Source organism: Diachasma alloeum, unplaced genomic scaffold, assembly GCF_001412515.2.
Source record: "Diachasma alloeum isolate Michigan unplaced genomic scaffold, Dall2.0 Dall_scaffold_00211, whole genome shotgun sequence".
Lineage (NCBI taxonomy): Eukaryota > Metazoa > Arthropoda > Insecta > Hymenoptera > Braconidae > Diachasma > Diachasma alloeum.
Genome location: NW_021680376.1, coordinates 115,085 through 135,047, shown reverse-complemented (window position 1 = coordinate 135,047; position 19,963 = coordinate 115,085). Strand labels below are relative to the sequence as shown.

At 37.2% G+C, this 19,963-nt stretch overlaps 3 protein-coding genes across 10 annotated transcripts in view; 2 read left to right on the top strand and 1 right to left on the bottom strand.

Moving 5' to 3' along the window:
• LOC107036801 (cytochrome b5) overlaps positions 1-878 on the bottom strand; it is a 3,142-nt gene extending 2,264 nt beyond the window's left edge. The window contains exon 1 of the mRNA XM_015254991.2: positions 118-878. The gene's annotated coding sequence lies outside the window, so the exon portion shown is untranslated. The remainder of the gene's footprint in view (positions 1-117) is intronic.
• LOC107036799 (heterogeneous nuclear ribonucleoprotein K) overlaps positions 1-6,816 on the top strand; it is a 35,017-nt gene extending 28,201 nt beyond the window's left edge. For 5 of the 7 annotated variants that reach the window (XM_015254983.2, XM_015254984.1, XM_015254985.1 and 2 more), the window contains 5 exons: positions 2,698-2,826; positions 3,118-3,529; positions 3,603-3,757; positions 3,983-4,152; positions 4,768-6,816. In XM_015254983.2, coding sequence (XP_015110469.1) covers positions 2,698-2,826; positions 3,118-3,529; positions 3,603-3,757; positions 3,983-4,152; positions 4,768-4,795 — 894 coding nt within the window. In that variant the 3' untranslated portion in view covers positions 4,796-6,816. Of the gene's footprint in view, positions 1-2,697; positions 2,827-3,117; positions 3,530-3,602; positions 3,758-3,982; positions 4,167-4,767 lie in introns of all 7 variants that reach the window. The other 2 variants (XM_015254988.2, XM_015254989.2) reach the window with 2 other exon arrangements.
• Positions 6,817-9,135: 2,319 nt separating this feature from the next.
• Positions 9,136-19,487, top strand: LOC107036841. 2 transcript variants are annotated; one of them, XM_015255052.1, is made up of 8 exons: positions 9,136-9,810; positions 11,144-11,359; positions 11,743-11,959; positions 14,577-14,797; positions 16,206-16,372; positions 17,633-17,724; positions 18,522-18,714; positions 19,135-19,487. In XM_015255052.1, the coding sequence occupies exons 1-8, from the start codon at positions 9,626-9,628 to the stop codon at positions 19,368-19,370; spliced, it is 1,527 nt and encodes a 508-aa protein (XP_015110538.1). In that variant the 5' UTR covers positions 9,136-9,625; the 3' UTR covers positions 19,371-19,487. The 2 variants fall into 2 exon arrangements, with proteins under 2 accessions (XP_015110538.1, XP_015110537.1); XM_015255051.1 differs by having other exon boundaries at positions 11,141-11,359.
• The last annotated feature ends 476 nt before the right edge of the window (positions 19,488-19,963 follow it).

The following is a 19,963-nucleotide window of genomic DNA, read 5'->3' as shown; positions in this document are numbered from 1 at the left end:
TCTCTCTCTCTCTCTCTCTCTCTCTCTCTTATTGTCACTGACTGGACTCTATTAACTGCGCAAAATCTACATGCAAACATGAACTCAATGTACATATACGCCTCATAATTCACTCACCGGTGATCAGTAAGAGAATGAAGACACTAGTGAGTAACTCCTGGAATAATTGGAGATGCAACCGCTGATTATTTTCTATATATATTTTTTTTATATTTAATGATATCAACTATTTGAGCGGATAGTTCACTGTTATATATTAGAGAACGTTGAACGTACTGTTAGACTATCATGCGATACAAGGCCCCACTCAGTTATATTTATTCTCCCTTCCCTCGACTGGACTCTTCCACCTCCATACAGTCACAAAGTCTCGACGAGACATCACCAATACTCTCTCTCTCTCTCCACTGGGATTGAATACACTGCAAAAATCTTCATATTTTGACGCTCACTCGATCACCTATCATTAGATGACACTTACATTTTCTTTATTACATCTGATTATAAATTCGTGGAACGGGGAACTAGGGAATAAATGGTCATTTCGTGATTTTTTTTTGAAGCAGAATATTTTAAAAGTTCTTGGACTCTGAAATATTTTGCATTTTGGCGACAATGACTACGCATTAAATCAGCATAACAATTCCACTTTTACGGGAGTATTAATAACTACTCTTCAACCTCGTTGATAAGATTACTGGTGACGACAGCAATAATTTCGTTACTTTTTATTTAATTTCATTTCAATTCCATTTTCTGCCAATTTTTTCTCACAAAAAAACCACTTGTTATTGTAAAAAATTGTTCTACTATTTATTATTAAGATAACAGTCGGTCTTGCGGCCTTCTACTATTATCATTCAACGATAATTATTACTTAACGTAAATAATAAAACGTTGATGCATAAATAATGGCGAAAATAGCGACACCAATGGGTAACAGGGGTGATGGTTTTTGCTTGTCCTTCTCGATCATCCATTCGTTGCTGTTATCTTTGGGGGTGTTATCAGGCCTGGAAGTTCCGAGATTATGACTCTCTCCACCGGCGCCTACCTCGCCTATCTTGTACCTCTCTCGTAATTGAATTGCCTCGGTTGTGTGGCCAATATCGTCGAAACAAGTTGTACCGTCTTGACCCGCAAGTTTGAGGAGGACTTCCTCACCTCCTGGGTGTTCACTCAGGAATTTTGTCACATCGTAAACTCCACCGTGAATAATCATCCAGATGTCCTCTTCGTTGTTGTGACGGGATACCTCGTCTGCGCTGTATGTTGTCGTCATGTTTCTTGACTTTATGGCAATCTAAAAAATAATGACGATAGTCGAGAAATAGAAAAAACCATGAGGTCTTTTTGCAATACTTTTTGTGGAAATCTCTCCTAGAACGGGATATTTTTATCACGACTGTGAAAAATATCGTTTCTTGCGCTATTGATAAGAAAATTGAAATGTCGTAAACTATTTTTCAACAAAATATCAAGTTTTAATTAAATTTCAACAGAACTTGCAACTAAATTTCACAACTTACTTGAATTTCTCATTAAATATCAACATTCATTATCGAATCGAGCTGAACATTCAATTAACTTTCAATTCACAAAAAGATTCACCTCAATTTTCACAATTTTTAAACATTGGCACTCAATAATTTACTGCTCCTCATTGATTTTCTTGAGTAAAATCGAAATAAACTAGGATAAAATTGAGATAAAATATTACCAGCACCGCAATTTCTCCACTACGTTTTCCCTCTTTCCGTGCCTCAGTGAAAGTAAAGAGAATATCTTCAATTGCACAAAGCTCGATCTACACCTAGATCAGATCTGTAGAATGTCATCCACTCGACGTTCGTTTTCAAACTGCCTCACAAGAATAAAAAATGCGAAATATCTTGAGTGATTCTCTCACACAATGTGGAAATTCTTCATGAATTGACATTGGATTCCTCTAGCGTTTCTGCTTGCATAGCACCTCGTAAACTGCCATTCGCGTCAAATGAAAAAATAGCCATCGAAATGTGAAATTCATCGATCGAGGGCCTGTGTAATTTGCACATAATGGAGTGACGATTTCGAATTGTTCCCCAAGTTTTTCAGCTTCTTGGAATAAACATATTCATGACCTCGAGGAACCTGGTAATTAGTAAAGCCAGACCTCGTCATTTCCGTTCTCTGTAACCGGAACAAAGTTTTTTCTGTCTGTTTTTGCTGACACATTGAATATTGACATTCCTTCTATTGATTTTCAATCCTCCTGCATGTCATTATTTCATGGAGAATGCGAGGCATGCAATACTGCATCTCCAGCCTCTTCATATTAACCCTGTTTCCTCCACCTCTTGGTTTCGGTCTCTCTCTTTCAAGCGCGCGTGCTCTCCGCCCCCACTCGTAATGCCATCCTCGGTGGATAGCTATAGCCAGTGTGAACTCACGCGATATAACGATTGGTGTTCATGGAATGACGTGGTCACAACCACTTTTGCTTGTCGCATTCGTCTGGAAAATGACGAACAGGCTTTATGACAGATAAAAAAATTTATTCCACAGAAGAATAGACGAGATATGAAACGTACTGCGATGAGTTCAAACGTGTGATGTGAAAATAGAACCGGAAGGGCAGGAGATATTTATCACGTAGTTTGGGAGAATTTGTTGTGTTCAATGTTTGTATGCTTTTGGTTTTTTTTTTTTTTTCAGAAAACTGGAGCAAGGATCAAGATATACTCCAACTGCTGCCCTCACAGCAGTGATCGTGTCATTAGTATCTGTGGGAAGCCGTCGACATGTATGGAATGCATACGTGAACTCGTTGCAACTATTAAAACGGTATGGTTGATGTTTATCTCTAGATGAATAACTTTGTTTATCTTGTGAAACTTTTAGACATCTTCCGCACACTGGGGGGTATTTTTAAAACTGACAATTGGTTGAGCATTATTTGTCCAATCCATTGCAGAGAAAATCAACAGTTGAAAGAATTCAAGATGACTTTTTAAACGAATATATTGAAACTGAAATGAAAACGAATTTTCTCTCATTTTTTGTTTCTTCAAAAATTTCGTTATAGAAATTGAGTTAAAAGCCAAGATTTTGAATTAGTAAATTTTTGTTTTTTAGTCTCCACTGAAGGGTGTCAACAATCCGTACGATCCCCACAACTACGATGACTACTACGCCGAAGAATACGGTGGCTATGGATCAGGTGAGGGCCAGGGTAAGCCAGGTGGATTCGGCCCAGGGGGACGTGGCAGTGGTGGAGGAGGTGGTGGTGCTGGAGGTGGTGGTGGCCAGGGAATGCCCCCAAGACGTGACGTTCGAGGTGGAGGGCCACCTGAGATGAATCGAGGATTTCCACCACCACCCAGAGGTGGACCACGTGGGGGTGGCGGCATGTCTGGACCACCAGATCGCGGATACGGAAATTCTCGAGGAGCTGGAGGCGGAAGTGGTGGTTACGAAGGAGGAAATCGTGGTGGGTTCACTGGAAATAGAGGGGGACCACCGTCTTTCGGTGGTGGAAATTACAATGGTGGGGAAATATCGACCTCTTCCATTGACTTCATTGGGAAATTAATAAATCGATGGTTTTCGACTTGTTTCAGACAATGGCTGGGGTATGCAGGGAAGTGCTCCTAATGGTATTGGCAGTGGGGGAAATTCGGGAATGGGAGGGCCACCGATGGGGGGAAATAACCAGAGCAGCCCTGGAGGAATGGGGGGTAATAAAACAAGTACTCAAGTTACTATCCCCAAAGAGGTAATTCTATGCTATATTCTTGAAAAATTTTGGCTCAAATTTCTAGCACTTTTTTTTTATTATATTTTTAGTGCATTAGAGTTCCACTGAAATTTCAAGGAATTTCAGAGAAGGAAAAGGGCATAATTAATTAATCCACCTTAATTTAATTGCAACTTGTAATGAAAAATCAATTCTTCCAAAAGGAAAAAATAAATGAATAAGAGAAAATATTTTAATGTTTAGCTGGCTGGAGCCATAATTGGCAAAGGTGGTGCGAGAATTCGAAAAATAAGATCAGACAGTGGAGCCGGTATAATAATAGACGAGCCATTACCCGGCAGTAACGATCGCATTATCACTATTACCGGACTACCAAATCAGATACAGATGGCCCAATACCTGTTGCAACAGAGGTAATTATCAAAATGTTAGTTCCTCCTCAACTATTATTACAAATTAATAATTGTTTGATGTATCGTAACACTGAATAATTTAATTTATACGAATGTTGTTGTTTTTAATTGATGTATGAATTGTGATAAATCACCATTGCTCATAAACTAACAGATAAAAATTCTCCTCAAGATAATCAGGGTACACTTGATTCATGTCATGGTGGAGGAAGAACAGAGTTATAATAGGATTTATTAACATAAAATTCAACTAGAAGATTACACGAACGCCCATTTACCATTCAACGTGCTGAATAACAGAGGATTCCGTTGTATGGAAGACTAGTGATTTTGTTGTTCTACTGTAGAGATAACAAGGAATCACTAATCATCCTACAAAGGTCTTCAATATCTTCGATAAAAAATCAACTGCGCAAACTGCTTTTTTGGATTTACTAACAACAGTAATAAGCTGAGCCATTACATCCACGTCATATTTCATAATCATGGTTGTAAATGTTTTTGTGATGATTAAATTCATGATTTATTGAAACTGTTTATTGTACATCACTATTATGAATTAATTTATGATATTATTAATCGTGACATTAATTTACATTTTTTCTCAATTTTCAGTGTGCACGATAACGCAGATCACTATTAAACCCGCAGAAAAGACGAATGAAAAGGGGAGCCAAAGACGTGTTTATAACAATTTTTTTATTCTTTTTTTTTTGTTTTGTTAAGCAACAAAATATTAACAACAAAACATCTGCCCGCAATGAGAGCAAAGGGGAAGAAAACACTGAGGACAATTTATGCCTGGAGACCTTCATTTGTAGTTTTGAATGAAAAAAATAATAATAATAATCTTGAGAAGATAACAATACATGTCACAGGCAGGGATGAACACGAGCCTTGATGTGAGAAAAAGCATATTTTTTCAGAAGACAATTTCCAGCAGATTCAAAATGAACAACAACAATTCAATGTAGTGTATTTACTGAAAAAAAAAAAAAAAAAAAGAAGATTAACGCCTTAGACTTCTAGATTCACTGGTCATTGGCCAATGCGCTGGTCTATATTTAAGAAATTAATATTAATCAACAACAAGTGGTTTTCAAAATGAACATTCATCGCTTAATTGTAGAAGAGACATTCATTTTTCGTTCTTTTTCTTATATAAAAGTTTTCCTATTGTGCATTTTTTCGGATGTATTTATCAGTTTCAATGTAAATAGGTAATAAGCTTACTTTTGAAAATCAACATACCCTTTTAATTTTATTCTAGCATATAAACCCTTACGATTCATCATTCTTTTAATACAATTTTTCTCGCTATGAACGTGAACTTTCAGTGAACTCGATTAATCGAGTTTTCATTATTTGCATGAAGCTCTCAACAAAAATGAAAATTCAAATCAAACATACAACCGATGAGTGAAGAAAGAAAAATGATATATCATGGCCTATATCTTTTCGAGATTGTGTACAATAATAGATAACTGTTAAGATAACCATTGCCAGAAATCTGGAATGATTGAACACTTAATCCATCATGTAGTCACTCACATCCACATGACGATAAAAGAGAAGAAATAAATTCTATTCCCAGATTTTTCCTTCATTTTCGAGTATTTCCAATAATCGAAATGTGGGATCGACGAAATACAATGTAAATAGAGTAATGACATTTTATCTAGATGTTTCTTTCGATTCTTAATCAACTATAGGGACAATGATTTCCAATGCACAGATTATTTCAGCAATTAATATTAACACAACAACTATAAAATCATTAATACTAACCCAGACGTTAACAAGGACCCCCTCCCATCTGATGAAGAATACAAACTATTCGGAAAGAAGTATATCTATAATCTAGTTGATTTAAGATTGCATTAATTAACTTCATTAAGCTTAATGAACAGGTGAGGTTTCGATGGAAACGTATCACCCAAACTGGAGACAAATTTAGAGTGAAGAAGTTCTTATTAATACGTGAAATTGAAGTGAATGAATACAAAATAGTTGATAAACACGTTATTTGATTGACGAGATACAACGATAGTCCATCGATCCAACCTTTGCTACTTCTCTCATATTCATGATAGGATTTATGTTATTTAAATAACTCGCGTGTCTTGGAGACTGAACTCAATTAGGCATTCACATGAAAAGGAAAAAGCATTGATAAAATTCTCTTTGTTCTAATGATTAACTTCTCGTTTATTCATTTTCTTGTCACTTGGCTATCTTTACCTATCCTCAGGAATATCGCAAGGGCATTTCTCCCATAATTTCTTTCAATCGTTTACAACATTACTGGATCATAAGTCAGAGGATCTATCAATCAAAACAACTAATAAATTGTATTAAAAGTAACTTTAATATTCAGACACGTGTATCGGCAATTAAATTGCATTTCCTTTTTTTTAATGTAACGGAATAATAATAGAGAAGAATAATACTACAGGAAAAACGTAAAAGCAGTTGAGTAAATGAGATAGTGTGGATGACGACAAGTTGAATTAACGAAAAACATTGATAATATAGAGATTTAATTGATTAATGAGAGGAAGACAGAGGAAGACACAAATATGTGTGTATTACAAGACATAAAGTTTACAATTATTTGTAATGAATACTTATTATTTGTCGAATAAAAATTAGTACAAACATCAATGGGTTTATGTAGTTATTTATTTCATTTCATTAACACCCAACAGCACATGGCCAATTACAGGATCAATAACACGCGTAGGAAAATAACTTGGAAAGGATTCACAAGGTTTCAATTTAAAATAATTCAATCTAAAAATAAAAAATATTTACCAAAATCTATAAAAATATTGATATAATAATTGAAGTTGTTGAAAAATTACAATTTTTATTCTATCATTCTCGGCAAATACAGTCGCATTCCCCGAATTCGCTTCCCCTATTTCCATGAGTTAAATTTCATTTTTCAAAAATCCTTTCGCTAAATAGTGTTTGAAAAACTAAGGTGGATATTGCGCTTAAAAAATACTCTTGGTCTATTCTATAAACTCTGAAAAGGATTTCCCTCAGGAAATATTGCTCCTCCAACTACTTGGATATCCTTAACAGCAAAGTAAATCCGCGCTAGCACTCAAATAGATTGAAAGAATTCTAAGACCCTCTTCGATTGAACAGACCATGTGTTACCTGTGAGATATGTGCATGCGGAAGCTCTGAGAGTTTTTCGACAGAAAACTGTCAGGATGAGAGCGGAACTGATGGCTTCAAGGCGCATGCAATTGGCACTACTCCACTACACGAAGGAACTTCCACTCAAATCATTAATATTTTTCTTCTTAATTATAATTCATTATTATTTTAATTGCTTAGATTTCCAGAGTAAAATTGACGTCGTTTTAAAAATATTTCGTGAAAAATGTAAGTACAAATCAATGTTGAAAAACATTTGTTGCATTCAAATGTAATTTATAGTGCCATTATCGTTGTTTTCGAAATCTGGAATTATTTTTACTCTGAACGGCCTCTTCATGCTGGTCAATCAATTTTTCCTCATGTCCATCATCCCCACGGAATTATTTAGATAAGAATGAAGAAAGCTAATGAATACTCTTGTTCTGCGGAATACAGGTCGCGACAGTCATTGACCCTAAGACACATTTCCTTCGCCCTCAACCAGCGTCAATATAATAACAATGATTAGTGCGAGTCTCGTTGAGTGGCGATCGATGGTGTACCTACCTAATAAGCATGTACGTGTTCGAGACACGAAAAATAAAGCGAAGATTAAGATCGGCGCCAAAATCATTTTACAATGCATGTTCGGTAATTGTGGGGCTGAAATTATGACTTTAAAATCTATCGAATATTAATTAATATTTCCCAAGCACGCGCACGTATTTTTCTCTAGGCATGTAGCATTCCATGTTCATTATTTAAATCCATAAATTTCACAATTTTCTTAAATTGCGAAAATTGAAAAATTAACGAATAAATAAAAATGAAGCGCGTTTAATTTTAAATTAATTCAAATAGAAAAATTCGTTCATTACATTTCCCATAAACCGAGGAAAAAACTAAATTTATCTTTATTGTCCTGAATATGAATTATCCCCCATTGCCATATACAAAAATTATTATTTCATAATTTCAAAGAGAAAAAAAAATTTCTGAATTTTTAGATGAGAAAAAATGAACCATTTACATTTTTTAAAAGAAAAAGTTCTATAATTTTCTACGCAATAACTCACAGTTTGCGTTCTACCGACGACCCTGAGCTAATTAATATAGAAAATCGCCTCAAAATCCGTTCATTACATTTCCCGTAATCCGAGGGAAAAACACTAAATTTATCATGTTCAAAGACAGATTTCGCCACGAATGCAATTTATCTCAGACTGATATTTGCTAAGGGCTGGCGACCCCCTCAAAGCAATTATCCATCGCGTACGTATAAGTTCAGTTTCAACTTAATTAACATTTTTACACAATGATTACAAATTTATTGTGTCCTCCGCCGTCCCAACATGTTTTTTACGTTGCCACAATTTTTAGATGAGAAAAAAATGAAGAGTTTTTAATTTTTTCGAGGGAAACACCTTTAATTTAAACTAATTAAAATAGAAAATCCAGTCAAATCCCCTCATAAACCGAGGAAAAAACCCGAAATTTATCACTTTCAAAGATAGATCTCGCCCCGAATTCAATTCATCTCCAAGTGATATTCGCCGAGGACTGACGCCCCCGATTATTCATCCTCCCTTCCCCTCCCCTCCTGTTGCTCAATGTCTGTTATTCCCTTAAACCTCTCAAGCAACTTTCGATATGCATTTCCACCAAGGAGGTCAGCGTGTGTGCTATCAGCAAGATTTCAGAACAGACTCATTCAACGGGGTTGGAGCGAGTCACGCTTGCGCGACCCCCAGGCGAGTGTTCCCGGCTACGAAAAGTATAACAACAACCACGCGAAAGCCTTCAACCCTCAGTTATCCGTCGGTGAACGGAGCTGACTGTCATGTGATGACGCTAATATTTTTCCACCCATTTTCATTAATATCAAAACCCACCACAACAACGAATTAAAATTAATGATTACTCATTAAGAACAAGTCCCGTTAATTATCTCAGTGATGGATTAATCAACAAACCGGAAGTCGACGGGAAAAACAAAATTCAGTTTAACGAAGATTCTATCAACACCCCCGATTTGATGCACCCGATGATAAATTAAATTTCCGCAATTGCATTGGAGCCCTAGATTCGCCGACAACATGTGGCTTCCCCAATATGTGATGACGTTTAATTGAATTAACGAACTATCCCGTGACCAATTAGCCACTGGGAATGAATAATTTGTGGTACGCCAGACTTTTAATCGCATTGGTCCGCCTCGTGGGATGAAACAAATCCCTTCAAACCCTCGTGACTTATTCATTGGACTCTTCGTTGTTGAATAATTCCCTCATCCCCGAGGACTCTTGGGCAATGAGGAAAAATGGCAACATCAACAGTAACGAGGTACCGCGGAAGTGGAAGTGAGCAGCATCAGGATGCTGTGCAACTGTCCACAGCAACGTGCCCACCGAGCAATTTTCCAGACAAATTTCAGGACTTTTTTGCTGCACTCACGGAAGACACTGATGATCTGCCAACAATGCTGGAGGACAAACTCATACCCAGGTGATTGATGCAATACTGTTTACTTTGGATCTTATGTATTTTACTTTTGAGGAAGACCACCGAGAATTTCTAATTTTAAATGTTTCTATTCTAATTCGTATCGAGGCCGGTTGCACCGAGTTGTGTCAACTATTTAAATCGTATAGTGTTGGGAAAATAATGGAAGTTCATGAACTGTCTAGACGGAATTTTCAGGGGAGTGACATTGAATTCGATTTTGGGGAAAGGATTATCCGTTGAATTTTACAGACCCAACAGCGCATTAACGAAATTAATAAAAACAACTACTCAAATTTTTTTACTATTTGTTTCAATCAAGTAAATATAAGATTTTAAATCACGTAAATTCGGAGATTTCGGTTCAATTCTGTTGATTTTTCAGTGATTAATTTAACTACAAGATAATTCTTTTAGTTAGACTGATCTCAATTCGTATTAAAATCGAGCCCTCACAACCCCTCATGCATGCGAATTCCCTTTTTCCACATCAGTTAGCACAAATTCAGGAAAATCTGCGAAAATTCCGGTGGTTTTCTAAATTTATTCCAATCACGTAAGGCATTTCGTTACAAAAGTTCGATTTAATTCTCTTCATTCGTAAAAATTCAATCTGTTTTTTCTGTTCTTCCCAATAGGCTGTGTTATTTTTTAATTAATTTTGTTAAATTAAATTATTTATCTCAAATAAATTACACAATCAATAAAATAATGCACACAATAAAATAAAATAAAATATTTTTTTTTGAGTATTAATTCTAAAATGCTTTCTGTCATAAGTTTTATGTCAAACTATTATTAATTTCATTATTATACTCTATGCATAATTAATCTGGCCCTGTAATTGGCCGTATGCTGTGGGGTGTTAATGACAGAAAAAGAAACTGAAAAAAAAATGCCAGGATCTTCCATTAAATTTTTTCGTACGTGTATCCATTTAGTTCTCACTGAAATTGTGCAGAAGCATGTATTCAGATGAAAAATGATCGGCAAATTAAACCTTGCAACTTTCCACCCAAGAAATATGAGATAATGGTAGTTTGCAGCTGAAAAGTGCCTTGTAAATTTTAATTCAGAATAACGAGACTGCATACTAGATTCAATAGGAGTCAAGGATAAGGAGTAATTGAGGAGGCCAGGTAAACTCCAAAGTGGTCCCCCAATGGTGCTCCCTAGCCACCTGAAATTTACACGTAAATTAAGTTTGTTTAGCACTGTCCTTTGACCTTCAGCCACTATCATGTCACGCAGAAACTCGTTTCTCGGGGGAGTTGAGTACGAAAATTATATTCCGTCGGACGACACATCAAATCCCCTCATTGTTTTTTTTTAGCAGGACTGACAGTCCTGATGCCAAGAAAAATAACACGAGGTGGGGAAAACGAACATTTCAACGCAGAAGTAGCGAGATTGAGGTGCGATTGCATGGGGGGGGAGGTCATTCCATGGGTGCACAATCGCAATCTACGACTGAAGCCCCCAAATCACCAACTCCGTCGAGAAGAAGGAGTTGTAGCATTGCGGTTGCCAGACCTACGCCGGATTTGCACAGGTATGAAGTAATTCTCAAAAAATTCCATTCATTTGAATTTTACGTCATTTAAATAACGAATTTGATTAAATTATCGTTTGAATGATGGAATTATAGTCACTGCGTAAAACAATATTCAAGTACTTTGAACATTTTATTTTTACGCTATTTAGATAATCAATTTCATTATTAAAAATCATTGATCGCTAGACTTTATTAACGAAGTTGATAATGAATTCAATGTGCAAATTATGAGTGTAAATTTGGTACTCTGGACTCATCCCCCGATGATATAACTGCATTCACAAGAATTGATATTGAAATGCAGTAGAATGCAACAATATCTCCACAAAAAAGTTTCAACCGTGAAAGTTGATCGCTCGAAACTTGGTGAACTCCCACAGATTCCTTCAGGCTGAGGCGGGCCCCTGGGGGCATTTATCCCCCTCGCCTAGGAGCCCGACCAGAAATAGTATATTGAGTCCTGGGGCTGTTTCGATGACACCACACTTGAGCCCCAGTCCAACGAGTCCATCAGCTCCTGGGACAGCCTCGCGGGCGAGAGTAGACAGGCAACAGCGGGGGCGGACCAGCAGTATGCCCGCAGTGCCCAGACATCGGGTGAGTTTTCCACACAAATTTGAAAAAATTTTCAAATTTGGGAATTTCTCCGCAATTTTTTCCCCTCTCTCCCGTTGAAGCCACATTTTCCATAATAATTCATTCATTTTATTGCAAATAGCTTTAAGGATATCCAAGTACTTTTTTGGCTATTTTTACTTCCGAATGGAAGCTTTGTAATCGTTCAAATTTAAGTATGATTCAAAAAGTACGAAAATGCCATTTTTAGACCTCGTCCGAATTACTTGAATTAAAGTTTAAAAAACTGCCAGACCGACGCAGATTCATTGAATTTCATCTGTCAATTCTGCCCCACCCATCGGAAGCATCTAAAAAATCGCTGTTCATGTACAATCCCCCACGTACCAAGATTTTATCTAGCTCCTACTCCGAGTGAATTGCACTTCTCACCGCGATATAAATTCTCGTAAGATAGTGTACCTCGTTTTTTGTCGTTATTTTTCCCTCATCATTCTTCTCCCATATCTCCTACCTTTGTGAGCACGCTGAGGTAAAAAATATTATCTCGAGGGGATGAAAATTATTTACAACGCGGAATGTGAATAGTATTCTCTACTATTATATTATAATGGATACATGCTCTCAAATTAAGAGTGTAGAGATGAATATTCTCCACTCAAGAGAACAATATTTCATTGGATATTTGAAATTTTTAATTAATAAATGACGAACAGTTAGTTGTCATTTATTATTAAAAAACTTTATTCACCGCTTCACACCTCGATATCGACCGCGAGGCCGACCCGATGCCGACTGTTCACAAAGTCCCTACAATCAACCCCAAAAGCGAGCGTCACCTTAATCCCATCGTACAGCACTTGCTGAATACTGGTATCCAATTGTAACTCCCTGTCGAATTTCATTCGTAATGTGGACGTCTCATCAAGTTTATACTGTACACCACAGCCGGCTGACCAATTGCCACTATTATCGAGTCCCGTAAATGTTCCACTGATAGCGGTCTTGAAATTTTCATTCACTGAATGGGAAACCATTCGAAATTGATTGAGCTGAGGGGTCAATTGGACACTTGCATACCTTTATACACAGCTGATAAGTCGTAATGGTCCGTCATCCCGGGGGAGCACTTGAAGTATACACTCAAATCAGTGAATTTGTACGTCACTCCGATATTACTCGCTGTGAAGGAGTTGGATGGGGATTCGTATTCGAATTGGTAGCCAATGAATAGACCCTTGAGGCCGATTACAACTCCAGCGAGAAAGTTTAAATGTTTGTCTAGGGCATTTGCTGGCGGAAAAAAATGACTAAAAATCAGATGAACGAATAAAAAATCGATGGAAAATATCGTGGAGAAAAAAATTCAAAAAGCAAAAGAAATAAATCAGGAAATTAATAGACGTACAGATACAACAGCTGCAATTCAAAAAATCGTTCTTAAATTTAGTCGTGACTTTAAGCCCTGAATCGTTAGTAGACGGATTATAAGAGTACCCCCCGATGATCCCCAGCCCCTCAAAAATCTTTCCATCGTCAACTTTATACTCCAATTTGATGGTGCCATCGCTGTCCCACTTCTCCGAGAGTACTCCGTAATCCTGCAGTCTGAGTTTCACCGCAGCATCCCCTTTCGCCTGTCGACAAGCCCAACAATTCAATTGCATTCGTAACCCTAATGTGACAGGACTTACCGGTGGATTTTCGCAGTTGAGCTTGTAACTACTATCAATTTCCAAGTCCTTGCCTGATCTGGTCTTCAGAGTTATCTTGATTACTCGACGACCGTACTCGTAACTCGAGTTCAGTACGTTACGGATACTTTGACCTAGCTCGGCGAAACTCGGAGTGGACATGATGGAAAAATATTGCGCTTGAATTGAGAGGAATGTCAGACAACTTCTCAAAGTCTGAATTGATATAAATTCTTTCCCTCCAAATATTTCAACAATTCGAACAATTCGACTGTGAAATGATGTGATTATGAGTAAAAAGTTTTCCTCCTCTCGTGTTTCAATTCCCCAAAATCTCTTGTTCGAAGAAAAAAATGAAAATGAAATGGAATCATTCGTTACGGCGTTGGGAGAAATACCATGTCACGGGGGTGACTGAACCGAGAATCTATATCGGGATAAGCCGTGTAAAAAGAAATTGGGGAAAATCCTGAGGGAAATTCAGGGATTCCACGTGGCGTTAAGTCTGTTTCAATGTTTACTGGAGAGATAAGGGAGGAAAATTCTTAAAGCTCGTCAAAATGCATACTGTACACTAATTTATATAAATGATGCAAGGAGAGAGAACATTGACGTCAAAATTATGTTTCACTCCATAAACATTCCAAAACTATTTTTTTTTATACTGTCAGAAATATTATTAAATTAAACTAAAATTTACAGTTTCCCTTCCTTTTCTGCTAAAATTTTGACTCTAATTACAAAATATGATGTGATAAAAATTTCCGAGAATTGTAGCAGAAATTTCAGCCAAAGATTATCAACAGTGTGAGAAGAAAAATTCATCGTTTGCCTCACATATTTCCCCTCCTCTTTTCACGGAAAAATTCGTAAAAGAGCATTTCGCGTAGAGATGACATTTCGTGATGTTTATTCAATTTTTTTCTGCATGTTTGAATTTTCAGCCAATGCTCGGGGACACCAAGCGAGGGGGACTCTTCGGAGATGCCGAGGACAATGAGGCAGAGAGCGAAGTGGAATACTATCGATTGAGGTCTTTCTCCATAACTGCCAATGGGGTATTTAATCTCGGGGATTCCCTCAAGAGTCGACGGAGCAAGAGCATCAACAGTGTTACATCATCGGGAACGAGTTGCAGCAGTACCAGGGATGCCAGATTACTCAGGTAATGATGATACAATCGAGAAGCTCGATGTATTGATACTTTAATAATGGAGAAGGGCGTCAGCACAGAATATTCATGGCACTTATGCCTCTCTGTTATTGAAAGAGCGAGGATCACTATAATTTTCAATAATTGTAGTGAACTATCGAATAGGATCGACAAATAAATGTAAAATTCATTTCAAAAATTCTGAAGGAGAAATTCTATTTGTTTTTTGCGAAATATTGGGTAATATTGAATAATAGATACAAATGAATAATTTCCGTTGAATGTATCGAAACACCTGACAGAATCCTCGCTCAACTCGTCCCCCGATATTTTCAATTTAACTAATTACCCTCAACTTTCCGAATTCCCCAATCTATAAAATACTCAGCATGTGCTTTCAAATCCTCAACACCGAAACCCCCGGATTAGTAAGCGGATGAGCCAAACCAACTTCAACTGAAACTTCTCGGACTGAAGTTTATGAACTCGCAGTTAACGTGAACTACACATAAACTTGGAATTCTACCCAAGGTGGAAGTTAGTTCAGTCGCCAATTAACTCTCATCACAATTCCCAGCGCGGGCTCCTCGAGAATCTCCCCGTGTAGCATATTCTTTCGAGTCCGTCAATAGATCGAGAGCACTGTCAACTTATAGATGCTCATGTACACGTCTTATCTTGTTTGTAACAGACAATGTGGAAAAATTGTCCCTCACCTTAATTATTCCGCCTCCGTCAACAGAACGGAAGACTGATTGGCTGAGTGGAACGAACAGGGACCATATCGATTTTTTTTTCGCGCCGTGTGGCCAGGGCAAAGGGCCATTTCGACTGGACTTTAGGCAGTTTATGACAATATACTAATTACTATTTCTCTGGTATATTTTCCGAGTGCACAGAATGACATAAAGAATGCGAATTTCATTTTTTCTATTTCTCTATTGAGATCAATTTTTTTGTTGATTAAAAAAAAACCAATATTAGTTTAGTTTTAACGATAAATATATTGTTCTCCATCCGAATGTCTCCGAAGAGAAAACACACATGGCCTGCCATACAGATAGCCAAGAAAATGATCCAACATATACACGAAGAAATGCTCGTTCTTTTATCATCAGCTCTACATTCGTCTAAAGAACTTGTTTCACATTGTCCCCCCAGAGGATTTCCGTCTTCCATCTGAAATGGTCCGCAATAAATTCTTCCTGAGGGGAATGTTAGCGTTCAAGGAGCGTAGAAAATGACCGGAATGGAAAATACATTGGAGTTGCTCTCGTGAATGTTCAATATTACTGCCTCTAGTATCTCTTCTGGCCTCATCTGCGTATTTATTTCACTTCTCAGTGGAGGTCTAGATCGGAATGCTCTTTTCAGCGCTTGGGAAATAATCAATGGTTTTTGTTCTTGCGTTTCATTACAGTTCGGGATCGCAGCATTCATGCATCGGGACAGATGAGAATGCTGATAGTGAGAACAAAGTGGCTACCTACAAGGTGGGCATGTTGGGGGCTTCTGGAGTTGGCAAAACCGCTCTGACGGTGCAATTCACCACTAGCGAGTATATCTGCGCGTATGACGCATCTCTGGGTAAGCGTTCAAATCGAGACGCCTCGAGAGTGAAAAACAAATACTGAAATGGGGGGAAAACGTTGCGCGATGAATTCTCACTCAAAAAAGGAACACAAAATCTGAAAGATGGCTCTAAAAATTTGTTCGTTTTGTAGAAACCGGATGAAGTGAGTTGAGGGTGATCTGAAGAGGATGAATAATTTTAAAAGATATTTGAAAATACGAGGTGAAGGCACCGCCATCTTATCGCCATTGTATCCGAGCAAGATGGCGCCGCCACCTGCCAATCACCTCGTGTTTTTGAACATTTCTTATAATTATTTTTCATCGGCTTTTGGATGAGAATTCATAGTGCAAAGTTTTTCCCCTATTTCAGAAGCTTTTTGTCTACTCTCGAGTCCTCGTGAGTGAAAAAAATTACTGAAATAAGGCAGAAACTTTGCGCGATAAATCTTCAGCCAAAAAAGGACGAAAAAATCAGAGTTATCAATGTCAAAACCACTCTGTCTTCAACTCTCTACACAACAGAAAAAATTTGTCAAGAGATTCGTTAATTTTTTCATAAAAATAAATTTATGAAATTCAATTTAAAAATTTAATCAACGAATACATGGAATCACCGATTTATTTTCTGCATTAACAATTAATGAGTTTTGAACAAGTCCAACAATTCACTACATCGATTGTTACGTAAACCTGGATAAAACAAGTATAAACTTTTTTCTACACAACTATTCCCTTCCCTTATATAAAATATCGGAATTTGATTACAATTACGCGGTGCCTACATTCAACAGCGAGTTAATCTCATTCCTCTCGTTCCTACACTGATTCAATTGGCTTCGTAATACCCATCACCCATGTCACACAAATCAGTGTCAGGGGCATGTATGTCTGATGGATGCATTCCCACTCGAGGTACATGGCATGTCAGGGCCGTCTTAATGAATTCCGTTGATGAAAGAAGAGGATTGAGTTGTGTTTGGGATTGATTCATTGTTTCGGATTAAATACCTGCACTAGGCAACAGCAATTTCCACTGTTGAAAATTTTTGACTAAAACTTGTGCTAAACTTTTAATAGTTCCAATGAAATTTCAAAGAATTTCGTCATTAAAAATTCCAAATTTTATAGAAAAACCAATGGGAACTGAAATTTTAATTTTACTCTACAAGTGTGATTAAATAGAAAAAGTGAGATTAAATAATAATTCCGAACCATTTTATAAAATGACGTATTGAGTATTCGTCAATGTCATTGATGTTTCATTATTGACAGACGACGAATATGGCCAGAAGAGTGTATCAGTGATGATCGATGGACAAGAAACAGAGCTTGAGATTATAGATCATCCAGCATCAGAAATGTCTGTGAGTATTAAAACAATTTTCGAATTCACCATGAATGATTTACGGAAAAAAATGCAATGAGTGCCTCATGTACACAACTCCCTGAATTAAGAATGTAAAAGCGATAAAAGTCACCATTAAAGGACCACTAAATAATAGACGATGTTGTTGAACAGTCGATTTTTCGATAGCTCTCCCTAATGAGCCTATGTATGCGCGTCGCGTTTTATCATTGTTCCTTTATCGGAGTCAACAATGACTCAAGCACTCTAGGCTTTTATTGAAAGCAGATAAGAATTCTTTCACCCTACAGCAAGATAACTATCATACGTGGGTTTTATAAAAATTATTGGAGATATGTGATCTTCCTGGGAGATAAGCTGTCAGGGGTTGGATCTCTGACCTAAAAGTAGACAGTCCGTAATGATCTAATCGCGAAAATGCAGGGGTGATAAATAGCGGGCGGTCCTGTAATTGATGATAAATGATCCAATTTGATACATGTGGAAGAATAAAATAATTGGAGCATAACGAGAGTGATTAATTATCATTAATTGAAATGTTTGTCAACATTGTTGATCAATCAATACGAAGACTGAAATAATTGCTGATTAATTCTGTAAATTGCCTGAATATGTTTTTTAACATTTCAAAATTAGAAATAAAATTCAAATTTTCGAAGTTTAAACAATAAAATCAAATGGAATTAAAAAAATCTAATTTGATTAATTAACTTTAATAAATATATAACGAATGTCAAAAATAATGTCAACGAAAATTCGAAAAATTGAAGAATTTTGGGGAATTATTGCCTCCAGGTGGAGAGTTTCTGTGCAACGTACAACCCCGACGTGTACGTCGTGGTCTACTCAGTAGTAGACAGACGCTCCCTAAAAACCGCTGAGGAGACACTCCTCTACCTCTGGAAAGGCGACTACATGGCCACCCACGGTGTCATTCTCGTGGGGAACAAAGTAGATCTCGAGAGGAAACGAGAAGTTCCATCCATGCGTAAGTTCATCGATTTCATCCCTTATCTATTCTCTCCACGCTTTATGATGACTGAAATAGTAATGGTGATATCATAAGCCACTATTACTGCAGGATTATGTCCTATTAAACGTCTCCCCCCCCCCGGATTATTCGATGAATCATTTAATTAGCAAGAAGCTTAAGTTGACTAATTCCTCACTAATCATCAATTATAATCCTGAAGCTAGAGATTACGAATTAAAAATGGGGAATCGATTAAAAGCTTCCATTAATTTGAATAATAATGTCTCCATTTTTAAATATCCAAAAGATTTCAGGGATTTCGTGCAGATGAACTGCAGAATTGTTAAATAAAAGTCAATACAATATCCAATATCATCTTCTAGCGAAATCCCTAGGGTAAACGAAATGATATCTTCTCTTAATTTTGATTGCAAGTGGGTAGAAGGCTAGCCAACAGCTGTGGTTGCAAATTCATCGAGACCTCATCAGGCCTAGCCCACCACGTGGACGAGCTTCTCGTGGGAATCCTGGCCCAAATAAAATTAAACCCTCAACGGGCTCGGGATCAAGTGACACGACGCAGAAAAAACAAACAACGACGCAAAATCCTCAAGCATTTACTTGGATTTAAGAGAAAAACCAAGAGCTGTGAGAACCTATTCACCCTTTGAACTAGTGATACATGCCGCAATATGAAGAAACGAAAATTACATTTTTACCTCTCGTGTGCTAGATGTTAACCCATATCATTAATAAAGATCTTCATTACTACATGAAGTACTATTTTACGCTGGGGTTTTTAATATTTCCCTGGACAGACGAAGAGATAAAGGACGGCATTGCGTACTGTTATGGCTTGTTGAACCGCACAAGGCACGATTCTTCATGAACTTTTGTCTTGAAACATTCGCCATTATGCATATTCAGTGGACCACGTCATCGTTTTCGAAGTGGCTTTTGTCTCTCATCCACTTGACCCTACGCCTTGACCTACTCGTTTTTTACTCGCAGTATCTACGATCCACATGCTAGCACCACCAGAATCCCATTCCTCTTTCTGGCTACCTTGCTTTTACTCAGAGCCCATCGAACATTTTAACTTGACTTTAATGCAGGTCCTCGGCACTTCTGTGTAGACTACAAGATGTTTCCGATACTAGGGGGCTTCAATGGACTAGATTAAAAATTTCCATGCAAGCAATTTCTCATTATGTTAATTCTTAATGTATGAGGGGACAAGGAATTCTTTAGTTCATTCATAAAA